The following is a 25,294-nucleotide window of genomic DNA, read 5'->3' on the forward strand; positions in this document are numbered from 1 at the left end:
GCCGGCAAGCTCGGTCCCAGGTCGCCCGCCTCGTGCCCGCCTGTCACACCTGTGCCCTCACCCGTGTCACCCAGACTCAAGCACAGCCCTGGCCCCGTGGTGTCTGCTCAGAGGCAGCAGAGGACGGTACCCCAAGAACCAACTGTTTACGGAAGAGGTCAAACAGAACAGAGGAGAAAGAGCCTATCACTCAGAGGAAATGGGCTGGACGCTTGCAGGGGTTTCCTCTGTTGGCGCTTTCTGTGGTTAACACATTACTTTATAACCAGGAAAATAAATGTAAAACCGTATGCCCACGCCCAGTCCAGCACTGCCCAGCACGTGGGGTACAGGCCGCTTCTCCTGCTTGAGACCAGGGGACCCCAGGGAAGGGGTCCCGCCTGCCCTTCCCATGATGTCTTCCGGGACCCCGTGTAGGGCCGACGTCCTGGTCTCGCAGTTTCAGGGCCGTCCCACGATGTCAGGCCCCGGGCTCAGGAGCCAGAGACCACGGTGTGGGCTGATGTGACTTTACTGAACTGCGTCTGTGGCCGTCGAAACCCATTCTCCAGCACATCTACTAGCACCCGTGGGGCGGTGACAGTTTGGTTTAAGGTTAACTGAGCAGCCACACAGAAACTTGAACATCAAGCTTTTATCGTGATTTGAGGCAGCACAGAACCGCGCCGGGAGCCGTGGCCTCCGCATCCCGTGGCCTCAGCTCCCTGGTTTGGGGTCTTCTGTCCTCGGGTCCAGCAGCTCCCACGTGGACACGCCGCCCCGGTCCTGGAGAAGGAGACGGGCCGGGTGAGAGGGCGCGGGGGCGGGGGCAGAGCCGGGGGCGGGGCGGCGCTCACCTTGATGCTGACGCCGTGGGCGGCCAGGTCCCGGCGCAGCGCGTCGCAGGCCTCCAGCAGGGGCTGCCTCTCCAGGAGCTGCCGCTGCGCCTCCCCGGGGGCCTCCCTCGCGGCCAGAGCGAACTGCCGGACCTTCTGCCGGAAGCGGACCAGCTCCTCGACCACGCTGTGCAGGGCGGCCGGGCCGCCGGCCCCTGAAACACACTGCCCGGGCGCCGGGTGAGTGGACGGGCCCCGGGCCGGGGAGGGGCAGGGGGCGCGGCTCATCTCCCTCCCCTCGCCTCGCCCAAAGGGCCCAGTCTCCCGATCGCCCAGGCTGGTGAGCGGGAGCTGCCACTGCAGACGGGCAGCATCGGAGGGTCATTGGGCAGAGCCGGCAGGCCTGGGCCTCGTCGACCAAGGAAACCAAACTTGCTCGCTCCAGCCGCCGTTCAAGGCCCTGGACATCCTGCGCACAGGTGGGCGCGCACACAGGCGCAGCCCCGCGGCGCTCTCCCCCGGGGCCGGGGACCAGCAGTGTGGGTGCCGGCCGGGGGAGCTCCAGGGCTGGCGTGGGCCCGGAGCCCTTCCAAGTTGCCAGGCGTCCAACCCCACCCCCACCCCCTGCCCCACGGAGGAGGGGCCGGCGGTCCAACTCCTTCAACCTCAACGTGATCCCCAGCCACTGCGCCCACGGTAGAAGACGGCTCGTTACAGAGACGTGAGCCCCCAGCGGGCTCCGGGGGCGCCCCAGCTCGGGGAGGAGGTGGGCTTCTGGTGACCCAGCATAGACCTGGCCCCCTCAGCCTAGTGTGAGCCGCCAACAGGCCCTGGACCGCCCAGGGAAGGCCGCAGTCCACTAGGGAATCAGTGTCTCTCAATCAAACAAATCATCGCAAAGATACGGGAGTCTTTCTGTTGAGGCCAGAGAAGCTCACAGCCTAACAGAGTCCTAGGAGACATCCCCGCTCACGGCCAGGGCAGCCGGCGCCAGGCCTCAGCTGGCAGGTCCCCGGCCCGGCAGTGTGGGCTGTGCCCAGGCCTCACGGCAGCAGGTGGCCCAGCGGGGCCCGCAGGGAGATCCGGGGTGGCGTCCCCCCGCGTGCAGTCCAGGCTCCCCTGTTAACAGCCTGTTCACGTTTCTTAGAAAGTGGCAGCTATGGCCCTTTCCTTTTCGGTCCTGAACAACAGTCCTAAGGCTGTTTGTTAGGTGAGGCAGAGGGAGGCAGAGGGAGGCGGGCCCCCTGGAGGAGGAGGGACCCTGGCCTGGGGCGTCAGGCAAGGACGCTTCTGTGCAGAGGACAGCCTGCTGGGGGTGAGGGGAGAGGCGGTGGCCGTGGGGAGACAGGTATACATGGGGAGGGCAGCGGGGAAGTGATGTTGGGAGGTGGGAGCCCAGAGGAGGGAGGTGGCCCGGGACTGTTGGGAACCGGAGTCGAGGTGTCGGGGGTAACAGTCGATACGAGAGGGGACCCAGGATCCTGGGGGCTGGCTCTGCCCGCCTACAGCCAGAGCAGCTGTAGCCAAGCGCAGCGAGCACCCAGTGCCCAGACCCTCCCCGCCGAGAGCAGCCAGGCTCCTGGGAGAAAGGCCGACTCCTGCCTGCGACACAAGGTACCGGATGGGCTGGGAACGTCAGTGCAGGAAGCAAGAACGTGCCAAAGGGATGGGGCTGTGTGTGGCACCACGGCCAGCTCCACGCTCTGCCCCCCAGCTGCGAGCGGGAGGAGGACCCGAGTCCACACTGGCGCCAGGAAAGGTCTCTGCGGCGTGGTCACGGTGCACATCCTGGGCGCGGGACAGACGGGGATCACGGCCCAGAGGATGGCGTCATATGTGCTGAGTCCCTGAGGGGCCGGGGTGTCAGGGCAGGAAAAGGCCACGGAAGGCCAAGGGACGTTCCACACACACGGGACCAGAGACCCGGTGGCCGAACAGCTCACGGGCCTGGACTGGGCCTCTGCTGAGGAGTGTGACAGGGACGTGGGCAGCCAGGGGGGCCAGGCCCGGGGATCCCTGACAGCTGGGGCCCGGCCGGCAGCTCAGACGGCGCCGGAGAAGCGTGTCCCCTGCAGCCTGACTGCCGTGTACACTTTGAGGTTCTTTCCCGGACACAAGTGCACACGGAATCCGTGGCTCGCCACTCACGGTGCAGCTGAGGTGCACGCTCGTCGTGCTGAGAACCCTCTTTCGGTTAGTAAATCCCAGCTCTGCGTGTGTTCCCCTTTTAAGGAACATAACACATCTTAAGCACGTGGTAAGTCTGGCCTTTAATTACCGTTAAAATCTGCGTTTCTGAAGGGAAGAAGCGGCTGTTACAGTGTTAGCATGTAGATTAAGTCCCATGATCAAGGACTGAAGAGAGAAGGGCATACCTGTCGCTCAGCCAGAGAAATCCCCACCGTCTCAAAGAACTGCTCCACGTAGGACACGACGGCACCGAACACAGCAGGGCTCCTGGGACCACCGGCCGCCTGCAACAAGTCACCCAGAGAAGGCTCTTGAAAGGCAAGAGCACCGACCCCGGGCAGGTCAGCCCCTGGTGGGCGCGGACGCAGCCCTGCGAAGCCAGTGCTCCCGCCCGCCGCCGGGGCCTGTGCTCTGAGCGCCTGTGCTGGCAAGGAGCCCCTGGGCGGCGGCGGCAGCAGGTGGCCTTCGGGGCGTCCCAGGGTCCTGGGCGTCCAAGAGGAGCCTGGCGCCAGGGCCCAGGGACGGGCAGGGCTGGGGGGCAGTCGGGGTCCCCACCCGGCTTCCTTCCCCGTCTCACATCTGTGTGACAAACTCAGACTCCCCTGAGCTCCTGTGTCCACGTGCCGGGCCTCCCCACGGCCCCCAGCTCTACTGACCCTGGCTCAGGACGGGGCCACACGCAGGGGTGGCCCAGAGGCCACAGGTTTTGGGAGCTGGGTGGCCCCAGGGGCTGGCGAGGTGGCATCTGCTGTGTCCTCAGAACTGTCGCCACGTCCCAGGAGTTACCTCGGCAGCCGCCTTCAGCTGTCTGTTCCCGTGGTGAGCCAGGTCCATGACGGCGTCCACCGCCCCTGGCGTGTTGAAGTCGTCCGCCAGCGCCGCCTGCACGGCCCCCTTGGTGTGGCCCAGCCTTTGGGGAGGTGAGCAGACGGGGCCGCTCCAGGGACCCGGCTGGGTGGCAGGAGCTGCAGCGCTGGCCGGGCCCCCAGGACGGACGCCCCCCGGGGGCTCCACCCTCAGCTCCCGCCCCTGGGGCAGCCCTTCCAGCTCCTTCCCTCTGCTGTCAGACCCCCTCAGGAGCCGGCTGCCATGACGCTCGAGCCCCTCAGCCCCTGGCAAGGAAACTGAGGTCACCGTCACCTCCTCCTCGCCTGCCCCCTTACCCGTCCCCAGCAGCACCATCAGGTCCCCTTTGAGCCACCCCTCACTCACATGCTGTCCTGCACACCTGCCGGTCAGTCACCGGCCCCTCCGAGGCTCTGCCACCGTATTGATTCCCTGCTGCCCCTCGTCCCAGACTTTCCCCACCTCCTCCGGGTGCCCTGCTCCCCAGGCACAGGAAAGGGTTGAGAAGAGCCGCTGAGCCTGGGCCCGAGTGACCACAGGGAGAGACAGACCTTTGCTGCCTGGGCTTCTGCAACCCGGCGCTGTCTGTCAGCCGGCATAACCTGACCTCTCCTGACTGAGGCGCAGACTCTCCCCTGCACGCCTGCCGGTGAGCGGCACTGCCGGCCCTTCCCTGGCACCCGCCGTCGGAAGGGTGGTCGAGTGACTGACGGCTCCCAGCCCCACAAGGCCCAGCTGCCCGGCCCCAGGGCTTGGGCTTCATCCTGGGCGCCACTGCTGTGACCAACAGGCAGCTCCTGCCTCTCTCCTGCAGATGCCCTCTTCCCGGCCGGCCCCGAAGGAGCCCCGGGCCCTCTACTCCTCCAGGGGCTCCCTGGGTGGCAGGGCACACAGACCCCGCCCACCATCAGCCTCCGGGGACCCCCGATGACCCTGCCCCCCTCATCTCCCTCTGGTATCCCCCGAGGCTCTGTCTTCCCACTTTCTCACCATCTCTGAAGCCAATCTCAAACCTTCCTCGCCCTTTTTTGGACGCAGTGAAACACAGATGACCACGTCGAGCCATTTACCAAGCAACAGAACTGGAAACACCGTCTCCATGTCCGGGGTGGGCTCCGTCCTCCCGCCCGCGCCACCACTCAGTTCACTTCCCGGGGCCCCTTGCTGTGCTCCCACCTCTGCAGGCACGACCGGCCTGTGGTCACGACCCCCGGGGGGCGGGGGGCACACGCTGGGCTTCCGGACGCGCCCGTCAACCCCTGTCCCGCGACCCAGGTCCCCCCTCCTTCGTTCAACGGCTCGCTCGTCCGCCCACCTGCCCCGCTTCCCGTCGACCACGCCATCCACGAGGTTCCTGACGCTCCCACGCGACCGTGGGCCGTCCAGGCCTCCCTGAAGGCAGGGCCCGGGGCTCCCACCAGCCCCACCCCCGTGTCCACAGCGCTGCCTCGGGTGGTCCTGAGCAGCACCCACCTCTCCCACAGCACGTCCTCCTGGACGGGGCCGCCCGCCAGCTGCCCCCTCATGTAGGCCCGAGCGTCCTCCACAAAGGCGGCCACGGCACGGAGCAGACGCCTGGCCTCGAGCATGGCGCCGTCGCTGTAGTCCATGGCTGCGGGGAGGGAGCCCGGTCACCCGGGAGCCGCGGGCGCCCGCAGACCGCCAGGCTCTGTCCTGACCCCGGGCAGGAAACGTGGACACCCCTCCCCACGTGAGTGGCCGAGGGCTCATTCCTGCTGACACATGTACAAACAGACAGATGGCTCTGGAAAGCAGGGGCCCTGCCGGGCACCTGAAGCGCCTCTGGGGAGGCCAGCTGACCGGTGCCACGAGGACTCCGGCCCTGTGTTCCCGGAGGGGCAGGGAAACCCGGCCATCACCCCGCCCGCGAGTGTGCGGGGACAGATTAGGGACACTCGCCGCACCCGGGCGGCCCCAGGTCTCTGGACAGGGGTCCGGCCAGCGGGGAGTGCCGGGGTCCCCAGACTCGCCTTCAGGGCTGGAAGGGGACACGCCCTCTGGCCCAGGGGAGGGGCAGTGCCATGCTGACGGCTCCTGGCTCGGGCCCTGTGCCAGGACGGCTCATGAAGCCAGGGGGCAGGTGCCGCGGGCTCAGGCTCTCCGGGCCCCGCGGAGCGCTGGGCACCGGAGTCCCACTGCAAAGCCGCGGCCTTGGGACAGGCTCCGGGGTCCCCTGGCCGAGCGCTGGGACCGTGCTCCCTGGAGCATCCTCGGGCTTCCGTTCAGAACCCAACCTCAGGGCACGAGGGCAACACCCCAACAGGACGGGGCGCATCCCACCCGGATTTCGGGGTTCCCAGAGGCCCTCAGAGGCTCCCCGGGGCCACACGTGAGGAGCACCCAGGCCTCCCTGCCAGCTCACCTGACCTGTAGCTGCTCCGCAGGCAGAAGAGGCGGAAGACGTCTGGGGAGGCCGTGCTGAGGAAGTCCTGCAGGGGGCCGGGAGAGACAGGAGCCACTAACCCCCAGGCACACGCAGCGCTCCTCCAACCACCAGTGTAGACACCTGGACCGCCCCCCGAGCAGTCGCGGGGTGTTCGCCCCACGAGCCTGCGGCCGCGTCACCTCCACACAGCCTGTGCTGTCACTCATCTGACGTGAGCTGCGGGGCTCAGACCCACGGCTGGATTCTGTTAGAGCGTTCACTCAAGTGAGGGAGGGCGTGGATTCCTGTATCTCGATATAATGAACACCTGTCAGACTCCTACAGACTTCATTCTGTGTGTTTAAAAGTGTTACACTCTAAGGAAGCGGCCACAGATTTCGCCAGGCCAACAACAGGATCGACAGGGAAAAGGTGAAGAGCCCTGTCCAACCCGACTTTCATCAGTGAGACACCGGGTATTTCAACGTCTGTGTCCGTCCCCTGGTGCTCCTTTCCAGGGTGTGAAAAAGGAGTATTTCTTCGTCCCCTTAATTACCCAAACTAGCCAACTAACTTGAGACCCCGTCCGGTGGACAGCGCACAGTGTGCGTGTTAATTCTCGCATTTGCGCCGTCACGTGCCCTCGCGTTCTCACCTGTCACTTCCCCTTTAAATCTGCAAAAGCAGCAGCACGGAGACCGACCCCTGCACTGTGATGTTACTACACCACGGACAGCACAGGCAGATAAACAACTAGTGCTGTCGCATACGGAGCATCACTTACAGAATGCTAAGATGCGGATGTGTCGTAACTGCAGTGTGTCTATAATGGTGACAAAAAGACGACTTAGTGAACCAAACGCCAAACACCCAAGGCCCGGGCTGCCCCGCAGCCTCGCATTCTGTGTCCCGTCGGCCATCACTCCAGCCACTCTGACAGCGCTTCCCTGACCTGCCAGGGTCTCGTGATAACCAGCTGTGCTCGGCGGGACCCCAGTACACACGCAGCTCAGCTGGCGTGGGGTTACACCGGGGACAGAGCGTGAACGCCGGGTACCCGGAGGGCCTTTAGCCACCCTCTGACTTTTCCCTCTCCTTTCTGAATTATTTCTTTAGGTTTCCTTCCCCACCAAAGCATGGACTCAGCTGCTTCATAACTTGTTACAAGTTCTCTCCTGTCTGTGACAGTGCAGCAGGAGGCCTGTTCCCAGTGGACACGCTTGCCTTAGGTGAGGACTTGTTTTTGTAAGTTGTTGTGTGTTTAGCTTTTTATAAATCACTGCCAGACGCTTGGTATGTACGGCTGTGGAGCTGTGTGGGCAGGAGCAAAGCTGTGCATCTCCGCGGCCCCGGGGCCCTGACCGCTGACAGACACACGACACGCCGCCCCCAGCCCCACGCACTTCTCTCTGCGAGTCGGTGCCTCTCCTGCACTCCTGCCTTTCTGCTCATAATCGTGCATTTAGTGACAGAATTTAAAAACTAACATTATGGATATTTTATGTCTGTCTAGGTGTTCGGTTTTTCCGAAAGAGATCTCTTTTTCATTTTAGCACTTTATGTTTTCGGGGTAGCCATGTTCTCTATTTCATCCAAAAAGGATTTTAGGTGGTTTTATTTTAAAGGGTTTTTCCTGGACTTCCCTGGTGGTCCAGTGGTTAAGACTCCGCACTTCCACCGCCGGGGGCACGGGTTCAATCCCTGGTCGGGGAATTAAGATCCTGCACACCACCTGGGCATGTCCCACGCCCCAAGAAAGGGGGGTAGTTTCCTGCCACTCAGAATGTGGGCTCATTCAGATAAACCTCAGTGTGTGTTCAGAAATCTAAGTTAATAGTTCTCCAAACGCCAGCAACACTAAAGGGTATTTATTTTCACCACTGTGGGGTGCCCCTATGGAGTCAGAGAGTTCAACAGAAATCTGGAATCTGACCTTTCTACGGCATTCTGTGTCTGTGGACCGTTTCCTGATAATGACACAGAAAGAAAGTAGGACTACATCACACTAAAAAGCTTCTGCACAGCAAAGGAAGCAGTCAACAAAATGAAAAGACAGCCAACAGGATGGGAGAGAACATTTGCAGACCATCTATCTGGTAAGGGATAAATACCCAAAATGTATAAAGAACTCACACAACTCAACAGAAAAAAAAAAAAAAGATTCAAAAATGGGCAAAAGACTTGAATAAACGTTTTTCCAAAGAAGACCCACAAATGGCCAACAGGTAGGTGCCTGAAAAGACGCTCAACATCACTAATCATCAGGGAAATGCAAATCAAAACCCCAATGAGACGCCACACCTGTCAGAATGGCTGCCATTAAAGGAAATAAGTGTTGATGAGAATATTGAGAAAAGGGAACCCTTGTGCGCGGTTGGTGGGAACGTACACTGGTACAACCACCGTGGAAAACAGTATGAAGGTTCCTCAAAAAATCAAAAATAGATTTACCATACAGTCCAGCAATTCCACTTCTAGGTACACATCTGAAGGAAACAAAATCACCATCTCGTAGATATATCTGCACTCCTGTGTTCAATGCAGCATTACTGACAATAGTCAAGATATGGAAACAACCTAAGTGTCCACAGATAGATGAATGGATAAAGAAGATGTGACACAGCTGACACACACACATACAGGTGCACATACACACTACGGACTATTAATCATCAAAAGAAGGAAATCCTGCCGTTTGTGACAACATGGATGAACCTAGAGGACCCTGGGCTCAGTGAAAGAAAGCCGAGAAAGACAAATACTGTATGATCTCACCCACGTGTGGAATCTAAAGGAAAAACTCACAGAAACTGCAGGGAATTAATTCCCTGGCGGTCCAGTGGTTAGGACTCTGTGCTCACTGCCGGGGCCCTGGGTTTGATCCCTGGTCAGGGAACTAAGATCCTGCAAGCCATGTGGTGTGGGAAAGAAAGAGAAAGAGAGGAAGGGAGGGATGGAGGGAGGGAAGGATGAAGGGAGGGAGGGAGGGAGGGAGGAAGAAAAAGAAATGGAGAGCAGACCAGTAGTTGCCAGGGGCTGGAATGTGAGGCTGGGGAAGACTTTGGTCTCTGTAAAGTCCAACAGCAGGGAAGTAACTCAGTCCTGTAGTAGCGCCCCCCAAGGGCTACTCACTAAGTGGTCAGGAAAGTAATGCAGACTTTGTAATATCTATGAACATTTTAAATGCATGTACCCAAGCAAATGTAGTTTAATACGGCCATGAAAAATATAATTTAAATGGCCATCAATAGGGGATGGTTTAAACTAATTAAGGTGTGCCCTTACAACAGATGATTATTCAAATGAGTTAAGTCCATATGGAAGAAAGCTAATGCAAAAGACTCAGTAGTTTAAGAGACACCTGGGACAACACTGAGCGCACTGATGTTCGCATTGTAGCGGCCCCAGGAGAGACAGAGAGAAAGCGGCAGAGAGCTTATATTTCCAGCTAAGCTGTAAATCCGCCTAGCCTGCGAAAGGGAAATAGACATCCAAGCCCAGGAAGCGCAGAGAGGCCCAAACGAGATGAACCCAAAGAGATCCACAGCAAGACACACTGTAATTAAAATGGGAAAATTAAAAACAAAGAGAAAATCTTAAAAGCAGCAAGGGAAAAGCTACTAGTTCCTCACAGGGGAACTCTCGCAAGACTGTCAGCTGACTTTTCTGCACGCCAGAAAGGAGCAACATGATATACTCGAAATGATGAAAAAACCTACAACCAAGAACACTCTGCCCAGCAAGCTATCGTTCAGATCTGAAGAAGAGAGAAAGAATTTTACAGACAAGCAACAGAACCCTTAAACCAGCATTACACGACATGTTAAAGGGACTTCTCTAAGAGGAAAAGAAAAGTCCACGACTAGAAATATGAAAATTCTGAAAGGAAAAATCTCATTGGTAAAGGCAAACATTCAGTAAAGATAGAGTAACCACTTATAAAGCTAGTAGGAAGGTTAAAAGACAAAAATACTATAAATCATCTATATCTACAATAAGTAGTTAAGTGATGCACAAAACAAAAAGATGTAAAACATGATGTAAAAAACATTAAACATGGGAGGTGGGTAAAAATGCAAGCTTGTTCGCATGTGCTCAAACTGAGATCATCCACTAAAATAACCTCATGTACGTGGGATGCAGCAAAAGCAGTCCTAAAAGGGAAGTATTTAGTAATATAAGAAAAACCTCAGAAAAACTTCAGAAAAATCTCAAATAAACAACCTAACTTCACACCTTAAGGCACTAGAAGAAGAACAAACAAAACCCAAAGTTAATAGAAGAAAAGAAATCATAAAGGTAAGAGCAGAAATAAATGAAATAAAGACTGAAAAAAAATACGAAAGATCAGTGAAACTAAGAACTAGTTCTTTGAAAAGATAAAATCAATAAACATTTAGCTAGACTCATCAAAAAAAAAAAAAGAGAGAAAGGGCCCAAATCAATAAAATCGGAGTCCTGGAACAGGGAGGGGGAAGAGGCTGAGGCCCCCGACACAGGAGCCGACACAGGAGGCGACAGGACAGGAAACACCGCCTCGCACTTTTAGACAAGAGAAAGCCGTTTAAGCCAGAAGCAGGAGAAGCCCGCGGGGACACAGGGAACCGGAGATGGGGGTCTCCTGATGCATATCGGCCTCCGTGACACGTCGGCAGACTGGTGGGCACACAGGAAACACGACAAGTGTGTTACCTTAATTGTGATGTAGTTCTTCAGTGATTTGGACATCTTCTCTTCTTTGCCCTTCACGTGCAAATGCCCTGAAACAAAAACAGAGTCACTCATTCTGTACCCCCAGAGGCAGGGTGAAGGAGGGCGCGTCTCCAAAGGCGCCTGGACTCCGGGAGCCCTGACCCGTCACACAGCCCTGCGTGGATGCCCACACAGGCCCCCCAGATCGGCCCCGCGCTCAGCCCGCCAGCAAGGGGGGCCCACGTCCACCCCAGGCCAGGGCATCACACTGCGGGGACGGCCCCTCCCTCTCCTGTGACTCACCAACACAGGGGACCTGACTCAGCGCCCGAGGAGAGGACACATCTTTGCTTCCACAAAGCGTGCGGGTCTCCGAGCAACACTGCGAGCGTGTCTGTAGCTCGTTTTCAGACATATCCCAGCCTCAGCATCGTTTCACGCCCGTGTGTGAAAGACGCCGGGACCCGAACCCCCTCAGGACTCCTCCATCTGAGCCTGGACCTCCTCCTGGACCACATCTGTACCAGGTTCACTTCCAAGGGAGCTGTGATTTCCCAACAGAAGATTCTTCCACTTTTTCTGACACAACTTCAAGCATCACCTTTTTTCAAGCCAACTTTTCCAAGAACTGGTTACAATGTGGCTTCCAAAAAGCTACGTAACCTTGAATATGTCAACCTATGCAGCCTGCCACATACACAAGTACAAGTGAAGTTTTAAGAAACTGACAACATCTGGAAAACGAAACATCTGACTGCTGAACTCTACTGCCATCCATTTACTTCAGGAAAAGGCATCGATTCTCCAGGGTGTCAGGAGACACAGCTGTTCCTCCGGGACCGGGTGAAAGTGGGACAAAGAAGATTCCAACGTCCTAACAGATTGTGGGTCTTAACAGCAAAACCCTTCCCCACGCCTCATCCAAAGCAGCAGGACCTGCCGTGTGCAGACACAGAGCCCCGTGAGCGCTGGTACTGCCGCGGGTCCCGTCTGACGGCAGACCCAGTCACCGAGGGGCACCGGTGCTGACGGCGAACCCCAACTCCTCACGAGCGCCACCGACGAAGGGCCTGTGGGGACCAGCCCTCGCGTCCCGACAGGTAACACAGGATCACCTGTCCCCGAGCCTGCGACCGGGCACGGGAACACCTCCATCCCTGGGACCTGTGATTCCCTCCCCGGACGGGCTCGGAGCATTGTGCTCTCACAAGTCCTCCCGCTGAAGGGGGAGACCTGGCTCCACGCGGTTTCTGAGAAGAGGCGTGAGCCCCGACCGGAAACGGGTCCGGGGTCCCTGCCGAAGTGCGGGAGGAACGGAGCCGGGGCCATCGAGCTCCTGGCCCGGCACAAAGGACGCGGGTTCTGGCTCCTGTCGGGCGCCAAGCAGGGACACGAGGTGGAAACCAGACCTCGGGCCCCCGCGCTGGGAACGGCAACTCAGCCCGTCCCTTTCAGACGACCTCAGGGCAGCACCGAGATGCGGGGTCACACAGAGAGCCGCGAGGCTGGCCCGAGGGCTCCGGGCAGGGCACACGGGGTGGCAGAGGCGCTGCAGGGCGGGCCTGCGCGGAAGGCAGCCCTGCTGGCCACTGTCACCCACGTGGACCCTCGCCGCAGACTTGAAGCAGCTACTGCCTATTACAAACCTGGAGTGTGTCTGCGTTTAATACCACCTCGCTGGCAAAACCTGGTTTCCTTAATCCAAGGACTGAAAGAAACGGTTCTTGTTGGTTTCCTGAGCTTTAGATGTTGACCGTTTGCATCTCCCAACCCCATCACTACCAAAGCCTTTTCTCTTTCTTCCCCTCAAACACCACTGCCCACTCCAGAAAGGTAACAAAACCAGTTCACGGTGGCTCCGCGACCTTTATCACAATCTTGGACACGTGAATCTCCCCATGCATCCCAGGAAATGCCAAAATTGCTTCGCTCAAGACGCCGCTGGTCTCACAACTTCGTATCCACTTCTGAGAGCAGACGGCTGCTGTTAATCACGAGGTTTTTTGAACAGTGAAACGGAAGGCAGTGCTTTCAGAGCATGACAGGTATTTACGGTGACAACGTCACAGCTCAAGAATGGCGTATTCATAATCATTACGACATCATACTATTTGAAATTCCCTCTTCATAGTTTCCTTTCAAAGAGACTTCTACAGAACCGCACTGTATAACATTTGCCGAACTCTCGTCAGCTCACATGTCAGTTCCGAAAGACACATTCGGTATTCCGATCCAAGGAAGTTCACGTCCAACCAACAACAAGTCAAAGGCCATTTAAGGGACAACTCTCTCTCTTGACCTATTAGCTGATGCAGGCGTTTCCAAATGTAGCTATTTCACGAACAGAGTCGAGAGAATTGAAATGGAACAAATTAATCTGAGGCCCTCGCTCACCAGAATGTAGGAAATAATTCCCCCACTGTTGGCACTGGTGAAAGACCTCGCACTGTGCGATTTCGTTCTCGTGGTGAGGAAACGCCAAATCTATGCCACCCGAGTGGATGTCCAGCCGACTTCCAAACACCAAACTGTAAGACACAGGGCAGAGCAGGGAGTTAACTCAATCCAATGACACGGCCTCCAAACCACATCCCGTATTTACTCCTTCCAGCCCTGGGCCACGCACACACCGAATGGAGCCCAATTCCGAATGCATGATAATTCAGCCGATGCAAACGGAACCTGACATTTGTTTTTGCTTCATAAAATCTCTAATTCATAGCTTTTCCGCCTGGGAAAGAGACTTCATTTTCTTTGCTCTGGATACAATATGTGGTTGTTAAAAACTTCAAAATTACTTTTTCTTACTTTCAGTAGGCAGACCTTAGTGGGTGTTCAACTATAACAAAAAAAGAACTATAAAATCAAGAGATTTTTAATTTGGCTTTTGAAAAATGAGCCATTCAGCAGCCGTACATGAATAACAAAGTAACAGAATTCAAAGTGACACATTTCAGCTGGCGGCATTTCAGCTATAAGGCTGCTCGGTCCACAGAACTGCACGCCGCACCTCTCAGGCCTGCCGGGGACACTCAGTGTGTGCAGCTCTGTCACCAGAGCACCTGCAAAGCAACCGGTACCAGCACCAGTGGTCCAGGCTGACCAGCAGCTGCTTCAGAGGACGTGAAAAATGCAGAGATCAGTGAAAAATGCAAAACCTCGCACAACGGAAAAGGGGCGCAAAGCGGGCGGCTGTGGAGCTCTGGAGGCCGTCGGCCCCCCGGGGGTGCAGACACCAGTGAGTTTTTCTGAAAATGGTTACAAACAGATGTTTTCAAAGATGCCACAGCCTCACTGAGGTCCTTCCTGCTGAAGGCCGACTCTCCTCCCACTGGCCCAGCTCTGGAAAAACCACGCATGCACTGGTCACACCTGAGCTGAGTGGACGAGCAGGTCGTCCAGGACCGCACATCCTTGGCAGCGGTTTCTAGAGAATCTCTAATACGAGTCCTCGAAATTCAAATGCTACAGGGCGAGCGTGAGGTGGGAGGGACCAGGACTGGGGAGGAGCGTACGAGGGGCCACACTCGCATTTGTAACGAGTGACCCCATTTTTACAAAGATCTGAAGCAAATATGACGAAGTTAAGACTTAACAGCTAAACTGTGGGTCTGCAGTGTTCGTTAGATTAGTCTCTAGTCTTGTCTGTATGTCACACCTATTTTAAAATGAGAAAGCTGAAAAGGAATAGAAGTCCATTTTCATTATTTAGATTTCAACAAAAATAAAACATTTAATGGTAACATTACATTTGAAATTTACTGAATGCTTCCTGCTTTAGAGAAATTATTTGAATCTAAAAGATGAAGATCTTTTTTTTTAATAAATTAGTTTATTCATTTATTTTTGGCTGCGTTGCTGCGCGTGGGCTTTCTCTAGTTGCGAAGAGCGGGGGCTGCTCTTCGTTGCTGTGGGCATGCTTCTCATTGTGGTGGTTTCTCTTGTTGCAGAGCACGGACTCTAGGCGTGCGGGCTTTAGTAGTTGTGGCACAAGGGCTCAGTAGTCGTGGCTCACAGGCTCTAGAGTGCAGGCTCAGTAGTTGTGGTGCACGGGCTTAGTTGCTCTGCGGCATGTGGGATCTTCCCGGACCAGGGTTTGAACCCATGTCCCCTGCATCGGCAGGCAGATCCTTAACCACTGTGCCACCAGAGAAGTCCCGATAAAGATCTTTTTACAACACAACGTATATCCCACACTGCTGTTAAATCAACAAGTATTTGTAAATACTTTTAAGTGTTTACAGTAGGGCTGAGAGCTGGACATGTCTGTTTGTTTTTAATATTTATTTATTTACTTTGGCTATGCTGGATCTTAGTTGCGGTGTACCAACTTCTTAGTTGCAGCATTCTGACTCTTAGTTGCGACACGTGAACTCTTAGTCGCAGCACGTGAACTCTTGGTTGTGGCATGCCGACTTCTTAGTTGCGGCATGCATGCGGGATCTAGCTCCCCGACCAGGGATGGAACCCGTGCCCCCTGCATTGGGAGCGCGAAGTCTTACCCACTGGAACAACAGGGAAGTCCCTAGTTGACTGGGGTTTTTTTTGTTTTGGGGTTTTTTTTTTTTGCGGTACGCGGGCCTCTCCCTGTTGTGGCCTCTCCCGTTGCGGAGCGCAGGCTCCGGACGCGCAGGCTCAGCGGCCATGGCTCACGGGCCCAGCCGCTCCGCGGCACGTGGGATCTTCCCGGACCGGGGCACGAACCCGCGTCCCCTGCATCGGCAGGCGGACTCTCAACCACTGCGCCACCAGGGAAGCCCCTAGTTGATTGTTTTTTAACGAAAAATTGGACCCTGTTTCATACTAACAACAGGGTGTGACATCTCAGGAGTCTCAGATGTGTTTCCCGGTAAGTCTCATACAGACACCACCTCGGACGAGGGCAGGGGAGGAGCATGCGGCGAGGGGCGGGGAGGTAGGGCCCCTCCTAGGTCTTCGCGGGGATGGGCACGCTAGCACAGGCAGGTGGCGGAGGGCGAGGCTTCCCCCCGTGGGGTGGGGTGAGCCTACACCAGAGACGAGACCCGCGTGAGGTCGAGGCGCAGGGCAGCCTGCTCTTAGCTAACGTTCACGCCCAGCCAGGAAGCTGCTACGTGCGGCAGCCGACAGGAGGGCGACTGGGTTTGCTGACCTTAAAATCTGGGGTGTGGCCAGTAGTTTGAAATGTTCACCTTAATCATACTTTGTTTCTAATTTTAAAAACCGATTACAGGGGCTTCCCAGTGGTTAAGAATCCGCCTGCCAATGCAGGGGACACGGGTTTGAGCCCTGGTCTGGGAAGATCCCACATGCCGCGGAGCAACTCAGCCCGTGCGCCACAACTACTGAGCCTGTGCTCTAGAGCCCGTCTTCCGCAACAAGAGAAGCCACCGCAATGAGTAGCCCCCACTCGCTGCAACTAGAGAAAGCCCACATGCAGCAAGAAAGGCCCAATGCAGCCAAAAATAAATAATTTTTTAAAAACTGATTATAATAAATATCTGCAACACATCAAATGTATCAAAACCCAAGAGTTAACGTGCAGGGCTCAGGCAACCATGGTGGGAACCCCCGGGACAGGCTGGAAGTGGAGAGCCCAGCCGGGATGCAGCCTTCAGTACCCGCGAGCACACACGCAGACACACGCACACACACACACAAACACACACAGGCAGAGGCAAGGGAGCGCAGATGCCGGACGGTCCACAGGGCAGGTCCACAAAAGGAAGGTGGATGAGGCCCCAGCAGAGACGACAAAACCAGGAGAACGTTGTTCCACAGAAGCCAGGGAGCGAGCAGGGGTGTCAGCGGCCCATCACAGACCGGGCTGACGGTCACCGTGACCTCTGGAGACCAGAGTGGGTGGGGACGCCCTTCAGACAACAGCGGAGATGCGTGGACAGTGAGAGAAGAGACAAAAAAGAGGGTCCCTGGAGGAGAATGGGGACCAGAGAAGCGCTGTGTTTACAGGGGTTCCCAAGACAGAAACGTCCCGGGCATGGTGCCGCCCGAGACAGAGCCGGCAGAAAGGGCAGACGGAAGGGGACGCTGGGGGTCATGCTCGAGGCGCCTGGTCCAGGACCAGCTCTGGGGCCGAGGATGGGGGTCCAGCCCCTGGCCCAGGTCCCTGGCCGCCTCCCTGAACCTACCGCGGAAGAGATGCTGCCACCCCCGGAGCTGGCCTGCGTGTGACTGGCACTCAAGAACTAACTGCAGAGCGGGCTCTTCTACTAACGAGAACAAGCGCTGATGTTGGGGAGATAAACGTGTTCTGGTTTTGCTGCTTCGCTTCCCACGGCCGGTCCCACCCGGGCGCTAAGCTTCCTTTCCAAACCACCTGCGTTGCCGGCACTAGGACCAAGCCTGCCCCACCTGCACCCTCTGCTGGCCGAGCGTGTACATCACAGCACAGACGACGCCGGGAAAACCTTACCTGGCGATGGTGGAACACTCGATATGCCAGCCAGGCCTCCCGTCTCCCCAGGGCGAGGCCCAGGACGGCTCCCGGGGCTTCGCCGCCTTCCACAGGGCAAAGTCGCTGGCATGCCGCTTGTCAGAGTGATCTGCCAGTGACAGACGGTTAATCAGCGGGAGGGAATCCAGAACGAACCAACACAGTCACCCCCAAACAGGCAGGACGCACGTCCCCGACTCCGTTCCTCTGAGGAGTAACCTCACATTTCTCGTGCACGTGTTTTTCTCTTTGCCACGTGAAAGCTAGACAGCCACCAGGTACTTTTATCTATAACACGAGAGAAGCACGCGGTCCCCCAGCAGCGTGGCCCGTTTCAGTCATCTGAGTACTGCGTGCGGGGCTTCAAGTACGTGCAGTGATGCTGCTGAGGGGCCTACTCTACACGTGCTCTCATGCTCCCTCATTCCGTCTCTGTCAGTAGCTGAGTTTCAGAGTAACTGTTTTCAAAGAGAGATGATAATCAGAGCAAAAAGGAAAATACCAGAGTATTTGTATCAATCACATTCAGAAAGCAAGAAAATTCAGAAGAGGGGGGTTCAGGGTTCTAGGACAAGCCGGTACGGGGCTCTCTTTATGTTCCAAAACGGGGAGGCCACCAAGATGCCCTTCAGTAGGTGATGGGTAAACAAACTGTGGTCCATCCAGACAATGGAGTGTTACTCAATGCTGATAAGAAGGGAGCTTTCGAGCCATGAAAAAACATGGAGGGGGACTTCCCTGGCGGTCCAGTGGTTAAGACTTCGCCTTCCAGTGCAGGGGGTGCAGGTTCGATCCCTGGTTGGGGAGCTAAGATCCCACCTGCCTCGCAGCCAAAAAAACAAAACATAAAACAGAAGCAATATTGTAACAAATTCATTAAAGAGTTTAAAAGTGGTCCACATCAAAAACAAAATCTTTAAAAAAAACCAAAAAAAGGAGGAATCTTACATGCGTACTACTAAATGAAAGAAGCCAGTCTGAAAAGGCCAAACTGTATGATTCCCACTCTATGACATTCTGGAAAAGGCAAAACAATGGGGACAGTAAAGACATCAGTGGCTGACAGAGGCTGGGGTGGGAAGGGGATGAACAGGCAGAGCACAGAGGATCTTTAGGGCTGAGAAACTCTCTGCATGATACTATAATGACGGATACCCGTCATTACACATCCGTCTAAACCCAGAGAGACACCAAGAGTAACCCTGATGTAGACTATGGACTCGGGGTGAGGCTGGCGTGTCAGTGCAGGTCCACCAGTTCTAACACGTCCCACTCTGGTGGGGATGCTGATGACGAGGGGGCTGTGTACAGCGGGGCAGCGGGCCTACGGAACTCTCTGGACCTGCCACGCAATTCTGCTGTGAACCTAAAACTGCTCGAAAAAATAAAGTATATATTTTTTTAAAGTGTTGCTGATGCTAGAATGTGTAGGTATCAGAAGTTCCTCCTCTGCTTCCCTAAGGCCAGGGCCACACCTCTCAGGCGTGGATGGTCCAGGACGGAAGCAGGGTTAACAGCGACTGTGCACAAGTTAGAAGAACTCTTCTGGGGAGTCAACTCCACACACCCGCTGTAATTAGACTGAAACGACACGGGTCATAGGGCAGGAGGGTTACGCCTAAAAGCAGAGACGACTCAGACAACGTGTCTTTTGGGTTTTTGCTCATTTTTTGTTTGGTTTTGTTAAATCTCAGGAGTATCCTTTAAAATTATGTTGACGTCGATCCCAATCTCCCAATTATTTTTCATGTAGTTCTATACACTTATTATTTCTTCTCCACAAAAATGACTTTGCAGGAGAGGGTATAGGAATAGATTCGAATACAGTGGGAATGTCATACGTGCGTCATACATGCTAAAATACGTATGGGAACTTAACTAGAAGTGTTCAAGAGGTAGATTGGAGTCGCCTTTAAAGCACATGAAAAGCGGCAGAATCACGGGGAAGTTTATGTGGGAATTTACGTATGATAAAATACCTACGGGGATTTAACACGTGACAGCAGCCCGTTGGACAAGAGCGTTAAGACGTGACAGCACAGACGGCACGTGCACGTGCAGAGCGCCCCAGGGAGGAACGGGAGGCCGCGTGTCACGTGCTGCAGCAACTTCCTACTCTGCGTGGTCTCTCTATTCCAACAAACCCAACTAAATCTAAACTCAGGTGTGATCGACGTCCGCCAACATCACCACGTCTGAGAGAGCAGGGGAGGGTCTGGGCTTTGTCCCCAGAACCCCACGGGAGGGAGAGGCTGGACCCACCTGTCTCTCCCACGGGGGCAGGGGCCACGCCGACCAGCTTGCCGTATCTGTCTCCTCTTGACTGCAGGTCGAAGTAGACATTGCCTGTTTCATAAAGGTGACCGTGAAGCTCGTTTCTGTCGTCAGCACCCGCATCTACACACGCCTCACAGCTAATGACAATTAGACCCTGAACCCAGGATACGGCACCAGCCTTCGGGTGGCGCCTTTCACCGTATGTTTAAACCAGAATTAACAACAACACTGTATCGTAAAAACATGCGTTTGCTGGGGATTCCCTGGTGGCGCAGTGGTTGAGGGTCCACCTGCCGATGCGGGCTCGTGCCCCGGTCTGGGAAGATCCCACATGCCGTGGAGCGGCTGGGCCTGTGAGCCATGGCCGCTGAGCCTGCGTGTCCAGAGCCTGTGCTCCGCAACGGGAGAGGCCACAACAGTGAGAGGCCCGCGTACCGCAAAAAAAACAAAAAACAAAAAACAAAAAACATGCGTTTGCACACATCATGAACGTCCGGTTGTGAAAGGGAAAACACAAATGTACATTCTCTGTAAAATGCTGAGCCAGTTCTTTCTAACAAGAAAAAAGGGAAGTGAGTTTATCACTGGCCTGCCTTCAGCTCTGGGCCCTGGGTTACAGACCCATCAATAAAAGCAAGCCGTTTTTAACCCGGATGCCCTAAGACCACCCTGCCACTCAGAACAGGCACCTCACGCGAAAGCATCCCCCCCGCCGTGGGGTCCTTTCACCAAGGTGCACACGTGCTGCGGGTGCCAGACGACCCTCCCACGGGGACCCTGCAGAGCCCGGGAGCCCTGCTCGTCCCCACTCAGGAAGAGGCAGAGCAGGGAAGGCGGTGGCAGAGCCGCAGAACTGGTGGGAAGGGTTCTGCCCCGAAGGAGCCGGCGCTCAGGAAGGCCGACGCCGCGGCCACTGGGTCGCAGTCCTGACCGGCCACCTGCACGCCGCAATCAGCACGAGGGCCCCAGGTCGGGTGCGATTTTTAACCTTTGCAAACTTCTGGTTTTTAATCTTCACATTCTTTGTACTGACACAGTTACTAATCTGTATCTGCACTATCCTTCTTAGGGACAGTGGCCTTGAAGACAGGTTGCTTTAAGATCCAGGAAGCCTTTACGGGACTTCCCTGGCGGTCCAGTGGTTAAGACTCTGCACTTCCACCGCAGGGGGCCCAGGTTCGATCCCTGGTCGGGGAACTAAGATCCCACCTGCGTCACGGAGCGGCCAAGACAAACACAAGATCCACGGAGCTTGGACTGTCAGAGGCTCATGTCCCCGGTCACTCTCCAGCCCGGCTGGCGGGGACAGGGCAGGCGCCAGCACCACAGGGGGGCAATCAGCAGAACAGAGGGGAAACGGCCCCCGGTGACTGGGCTCTGCCAGTCCCCCACGGGGTCCTTCCTCCGCACGCAGTTTATTACTGAGCCCGACCTACGCGCCGGGGTACAGCAGCGAAACAAATACTGTGGGAACTGCTTTCTACTAAGTCAGAATGCGGACAGCACTTTGAAAATGCTTTGACAGAGGGAGAAACTGCTCCCTTGATAGAGGACACATTTTCCCGAACCGGGGCTTACTTTACCCATTTGCTGAACAAATTTTTTCTTCACGAATAGTTCAAAGCTCAAATTAGAGTCAAGCTTTTGTGGAACTGCCACAAAGTCCAAATTACTGGAGTTCAAGTTAATACATTTATTTTAAATGAATTACGTTTGTGTCACCATTATTAAAAATGTACAACCAGGGCTCCCCTGGTGGCACAGCGGTTAAAAGTCCGCCTGCCAATGCAGGGGACACGGGTTCGAGCCCTGGTCCGGGAAGATCCCACATGCCGCGGAGCAACTAAGCCCGTGCGCCACAACTGCTGAGCCTGCGCTCTAGAGCCCTCAAGCCACAACTACTGAACCCGTGTGCCACAACTACTGAGCCCGCAAGCCACAACTACTGAAGCCCGTGCGCCTAGAGCCCGTGCTCCGCAACAAGAGAAGCCACCGCGATGAGAAGCCCGTGCACTGGAACGAAGACCCAACGCAGCCAAAAATAAAAATAAATAAATTAAAAAACCAAAACCGAACAGGACGACACGCAGCATTTATCCTGTGCCGCGCCTGGGTGAACCCCTGGTGCCTCAGGCCACAGGTCTCAGGTCTGGTCACTCCTCCCCCTCCGTATCTTCTGGAGCAGACGTGTAGCTGTGCATAAAGGGCCTCACCCTACGTGACCCCAGTGTCATCACCAGCTCCAGGCTGCACCGAGCCCTCCCGCATCCCATGGCCTCTGCACAGGGCTGCGTCCCCTCTTCTAAGACACACCCACTGTGTTCCCTCCACAGCTGAAGACGCCGACTGGGTCCCCCGTCGTACAGAATGCCCGTCTTGGGGTGCTTTGTCTGGCCCTTCCTCTGGGTCCAGTTTAACTGGTTTAGGAGCTGCTGCTTTTGTCTGGGGCCCCAGGGCAAGGCTGCACCCTGGCGTTTGGCTGCCTCTGGGATCCTGCCTTTCTTCAGCTGCACCCCCTTCTCCCCAGCCGCGCCTTCCAAATCCTGCCCCTCCCCAAAGTCCTGGCCCAAGCCTCCTCTCTCCCAGGAAGCTTCTTCCACCCCCGGGGCTGACGGTGAACTTCCTCAGCTCTGATATCGGCACCGTCCCACTGGGCAGCCCATCCCATGCTGCCTTATTTGCACAACTTGTCGGTTCTTGGACCAGAAAAGCCTCTGACCTTGTGAATAATGCCCAGAGTGCGCAGCCCGGGTCGGGGCTCTGCAGGTGCCGCCATGCTCGTAGAGAGTAAAGGACAAAGGAAGAGGTGTGACCCTAGATGCGGTTTACGGGGGTGACTGCACAGGGAGCACCTTTCCTTCGTGGTCCTGCCCGAGAGCCCGAGAGGCGCAGGAACCCTGCCTGGAACCGCGTGCACATGAGGACTTGCGGTTCTCCCTTCACGTATTTGCTATATTCAGGTTTTGTCTCCAAGAGGATCAGGCAAAGCACCCGAAGACGGGCTGTTCTGTACAAGGGACCCAGTCAGTGTCTTCAGCTTCGTGGAGGGAACACTGTGGGTGTGTCTTAGACGGAAGAGGGGACACAGGCCCGTGCAGAGGCCACGGGATGCGGGAGGGCTCGGTCCAGCGCCTGGGGGGTGACGTAGGGCGAGGCCCTTTATGCACAGGTGCGAGTGGCAGTGTCGGGAGATCTGCCATTTCTGCCACTGGCCCATCGAAAACAACCCTCCCCTACGCAGAGAGGGGGAAGAGTCCTTAACAAGGGAGTGGGTCTTCAGAGTGACCACTGTCCCCAGCTGTGTTGTGAAAACTTATAAACAAAGTTGAAAAAAGGCTCCAGTGAAGACTGTACTCCCACCCGGACCCCGTGGCCGTTAGCACCTGGCCACGTTTGCCTCGTCGAGATCGACTCTCGGATGCCCACCTCGCCTCTGACAGTGCAAGGTATTTTGAAAGAGAACTGATTCAGCAGTTTCACAAAGAGACACAATCGTAGAAAATCTCACATTTTTGCCGTAAGAATCCTACCAAGAAAGACAGTAAGACGTTCGGCCCATCCGAGCCACCCAAATGCAGCCCGCCCGTCCAAATCCTACAGGGTCGCACCCAGCGATCAGGTTAATAGCATAACCGCTACCTTTCGGGGTGGAGTAAGCGTGCCCGTTAGCAATTATTCTCTCGATAAAAGCAATTATCTGAGGAATGTTTTCAGTCACCCTCAGGTACACGGTGGGTGGGAGAACCTGTAAGAAAGCAGAGGAGAGACGCGGTTTCCCCAGCTCCACGCGGAGGGGGTCAGCCCCAGAGTCCACCGTCCACGCTGCTTATCACACACCTACCTTCAAGGCCGCCATGTCTTGTTTAAAGTCTTCTTCATATAGATTGGCCAGGGAAGCGGGAGACACGTTCATCTGTAAGAAGATGAGGAGAGCATGAGAGTCTGGGGGACTCACAACGCAACCCCAGAGGCACGGCCACTCCTCCCGGGCCGCACGGCGCGGCCTCCACGCGGTCCTGCTCACAAAGGGGCATTTAATCGTCCTGGCCCCTTAGCTGGTCAAAAAGGCTTACTGACCTGCTTTCTGCTCAGAGAGAAAAAGGAATAAACAGTGTCATGATTTCCGTTACATAATTCAAAACAAAACCCAAAGACCTACGAAGTAGCCTCTGCTCTTCTAGGACCAGGGCAAGCCAGGTCACCCCGTCCCACACACAACCACTTGAGCTCCCGACTTCTACCCCTTTACCTCTCAGGGGGCAGGAGAAAACAAGTCACAAGTACCTGTATGAGGAAATGTCTCAGAAACATCTGAAAGCAATGCAGCCCCCGTCAATGGGGGCTGTGGCGGGTGTTCAATCTGGAGGGGCCAGGGCTGGGCGTCTGGGGGCAAGCAGAACCCCCAGAGAAGTACGCTGCATTCTGAACGCAGGGACTCTGGATTCAGGCGGGGAGGGGGGCCGGCACACACGACAATCCTCCCTAGAGCGCTTCTTACTTTTCAGCAGAAAAACACTCCCAGCACAGAGCCCGACCCTGACGTCCTGAAACCCTACGCGGGTCCACGACTGTGAGCTCTTAGCTCCGCCGGCACCTGCGTCTGCTCCCTCACCCCACCCCGTGAAACAGCGTCAGGGTGTAGACACTCCCGCTCCGGAGGACAAGGAAACTTCCTCAAGTGGAAGGCCACCCCGAGCCCCGTCACCCTGAGGCCACCTTCGTCCCAGCCCAGGGCCCGAAAAAGGAATCGTCCTGGAAACCGAGGCCAGGAACGTTTACTGAAGAAATAAACCTGGTGAACAAAGCGTCTTTTTCGCCGCGTGGTCTGGGGCAAGACAACAAACGTCTCTGCCTCAGCTTTCCTTGCAAGGTGGAGAGTCCCACCGAGTCACCCCTTAGATGGCTCCGGGGATTCCCGTGCACGCAGGTGAGTCAGCTCTGCGGACACAAGACCCTTGTTCCTATCACCCCCGCGCAGACAGGGCACCCAGACCCACTGGGCCTTCTCCTGAGCGTGGCCTTGTGGCAGAGCAGACCTCCTAAACAAGAAATCTGCTACCGTACATCTATCCAGAGGACAAAAGGCCAACTGAACAATAACGCCGAAAAAACTCGGTGTCATTGTGACGTTTGAGAAGTTTCAAATAAAACGCAATGTGGGACCCAAAGATCAGCATCTAATTGATCAATATTTACCTGATTTGTCTCCTGCACGGTAATTCTCTCTTGGAGAACACAAGCAACGTCAATGTGCCCAAGCCCGGCCCCCCTCCCACAAGGCAAACACCGGCAGAGTCGTCCCAGGAGCACAAGTGTGGTCAGCTGCATGCTTGTACCTCCTCTCAAAAGCCCCACACGCACCTGCGCCTGGTCTCCTCGGCTGACGCCACACGGTATCTGGGACCCGGGCACGCGGTGCGCCGAGCGCCACCTTCCCACGCAGGCCTGCGTCCGCGCCCGTCTCCCAGCCGGGCGTGAACCTCGCACCACCCGGTCCGCGCTCTCGCCGTCTCCGGCCGTGACACCCACGCGAGTGCGCAGCCTGAGCTACAGACCCGCACGTGACGCCCTGGTCGAGGACACACGCACACCCTTGGCAGGCTGCTGGCAGCGCCTCCGGAGGAGCTTGAACCTGACCCGCCAGGCTCGGGCACA

At 56.2% G+C, this 25,294-nt stretch overlaps 1 protein-coding gene across 2 annotated transcripts in view; it reads right to left on the reverse strand.

Annotated features, from left to right (window-relative positions):
• Positions 1-619: 619 nt before the first annotated feature.
• The window catches only part of CARS2 (cysteinyl-tRNA synthetase 2, mitochondrial), a 35,722-nt gene continuing 11,047 nt past the window's right edge, over positions 620-25,294 (reverse strand). The window contains exons 4-15 of one of the 2 annotated variants that reach the window (XM_060129185.1): positions 23,481-23,552; positions 23,279-23,384; positions 19,625-19,708; positions 17,342-17,471; positions 13,324-13,457; positions 10,930-10,997; positions 6,235-6,301; positions 5,325-5,463; positions 3,792-3,915; positions 3,191-3,289; positions 837-1,040; positions 620-765 (exon numbers count right to left, since the gene is read on the reverse strand). In XM_060129185.1, the coding sequence (XP_059985168.1) occupies positions 697-765; positions 837-1,040; positions 3,191-3,289; positions 3,792-3,915; positions 5,325-5,463; positions 6,235-6,301; positions 10,930-10,997; positions 13,324-13,457; positions 17,342-17,471; positions 19,625-19,708; positions 23,279-23,384; positions 23,481-23,552 (1,296 nt within the window). In that variant the 3' untranslated portion in view covers positions 620-696. Of the gene's footprint in view, positions 766-836; positions 1,041-3,190; positions 3,290-3,791; positions 3,916-5,324; positions 5,464-6,234; positions 6,302-10,929; positions 10,998-13,323; positions 13,458-17,341; positions 17,472-19,624; positions 19,709-23,278; positions 23,385-23,480; positions 23,553-25,294 lie in introns of those variants that run through there. The other variant, XM_060129186.1, reaches the window with a different exon arrangement.

Source organism: Lagenorhynchus albirostris, chromosome 18 (assembly GCF_949774975.1).
Source record: "Lagenorhynchus albirostris chromosome 18, mLagAlb1.1, whole genome shotgun sequence".
NCBI classification, from domain to species: domain Eukaryota; kingdom Metazoa; phylum Chordata; class Mammalia; order Artiodactyla; family Delphinidae; genus Lagenorhynchus; species Lagenorhynchus albirostris.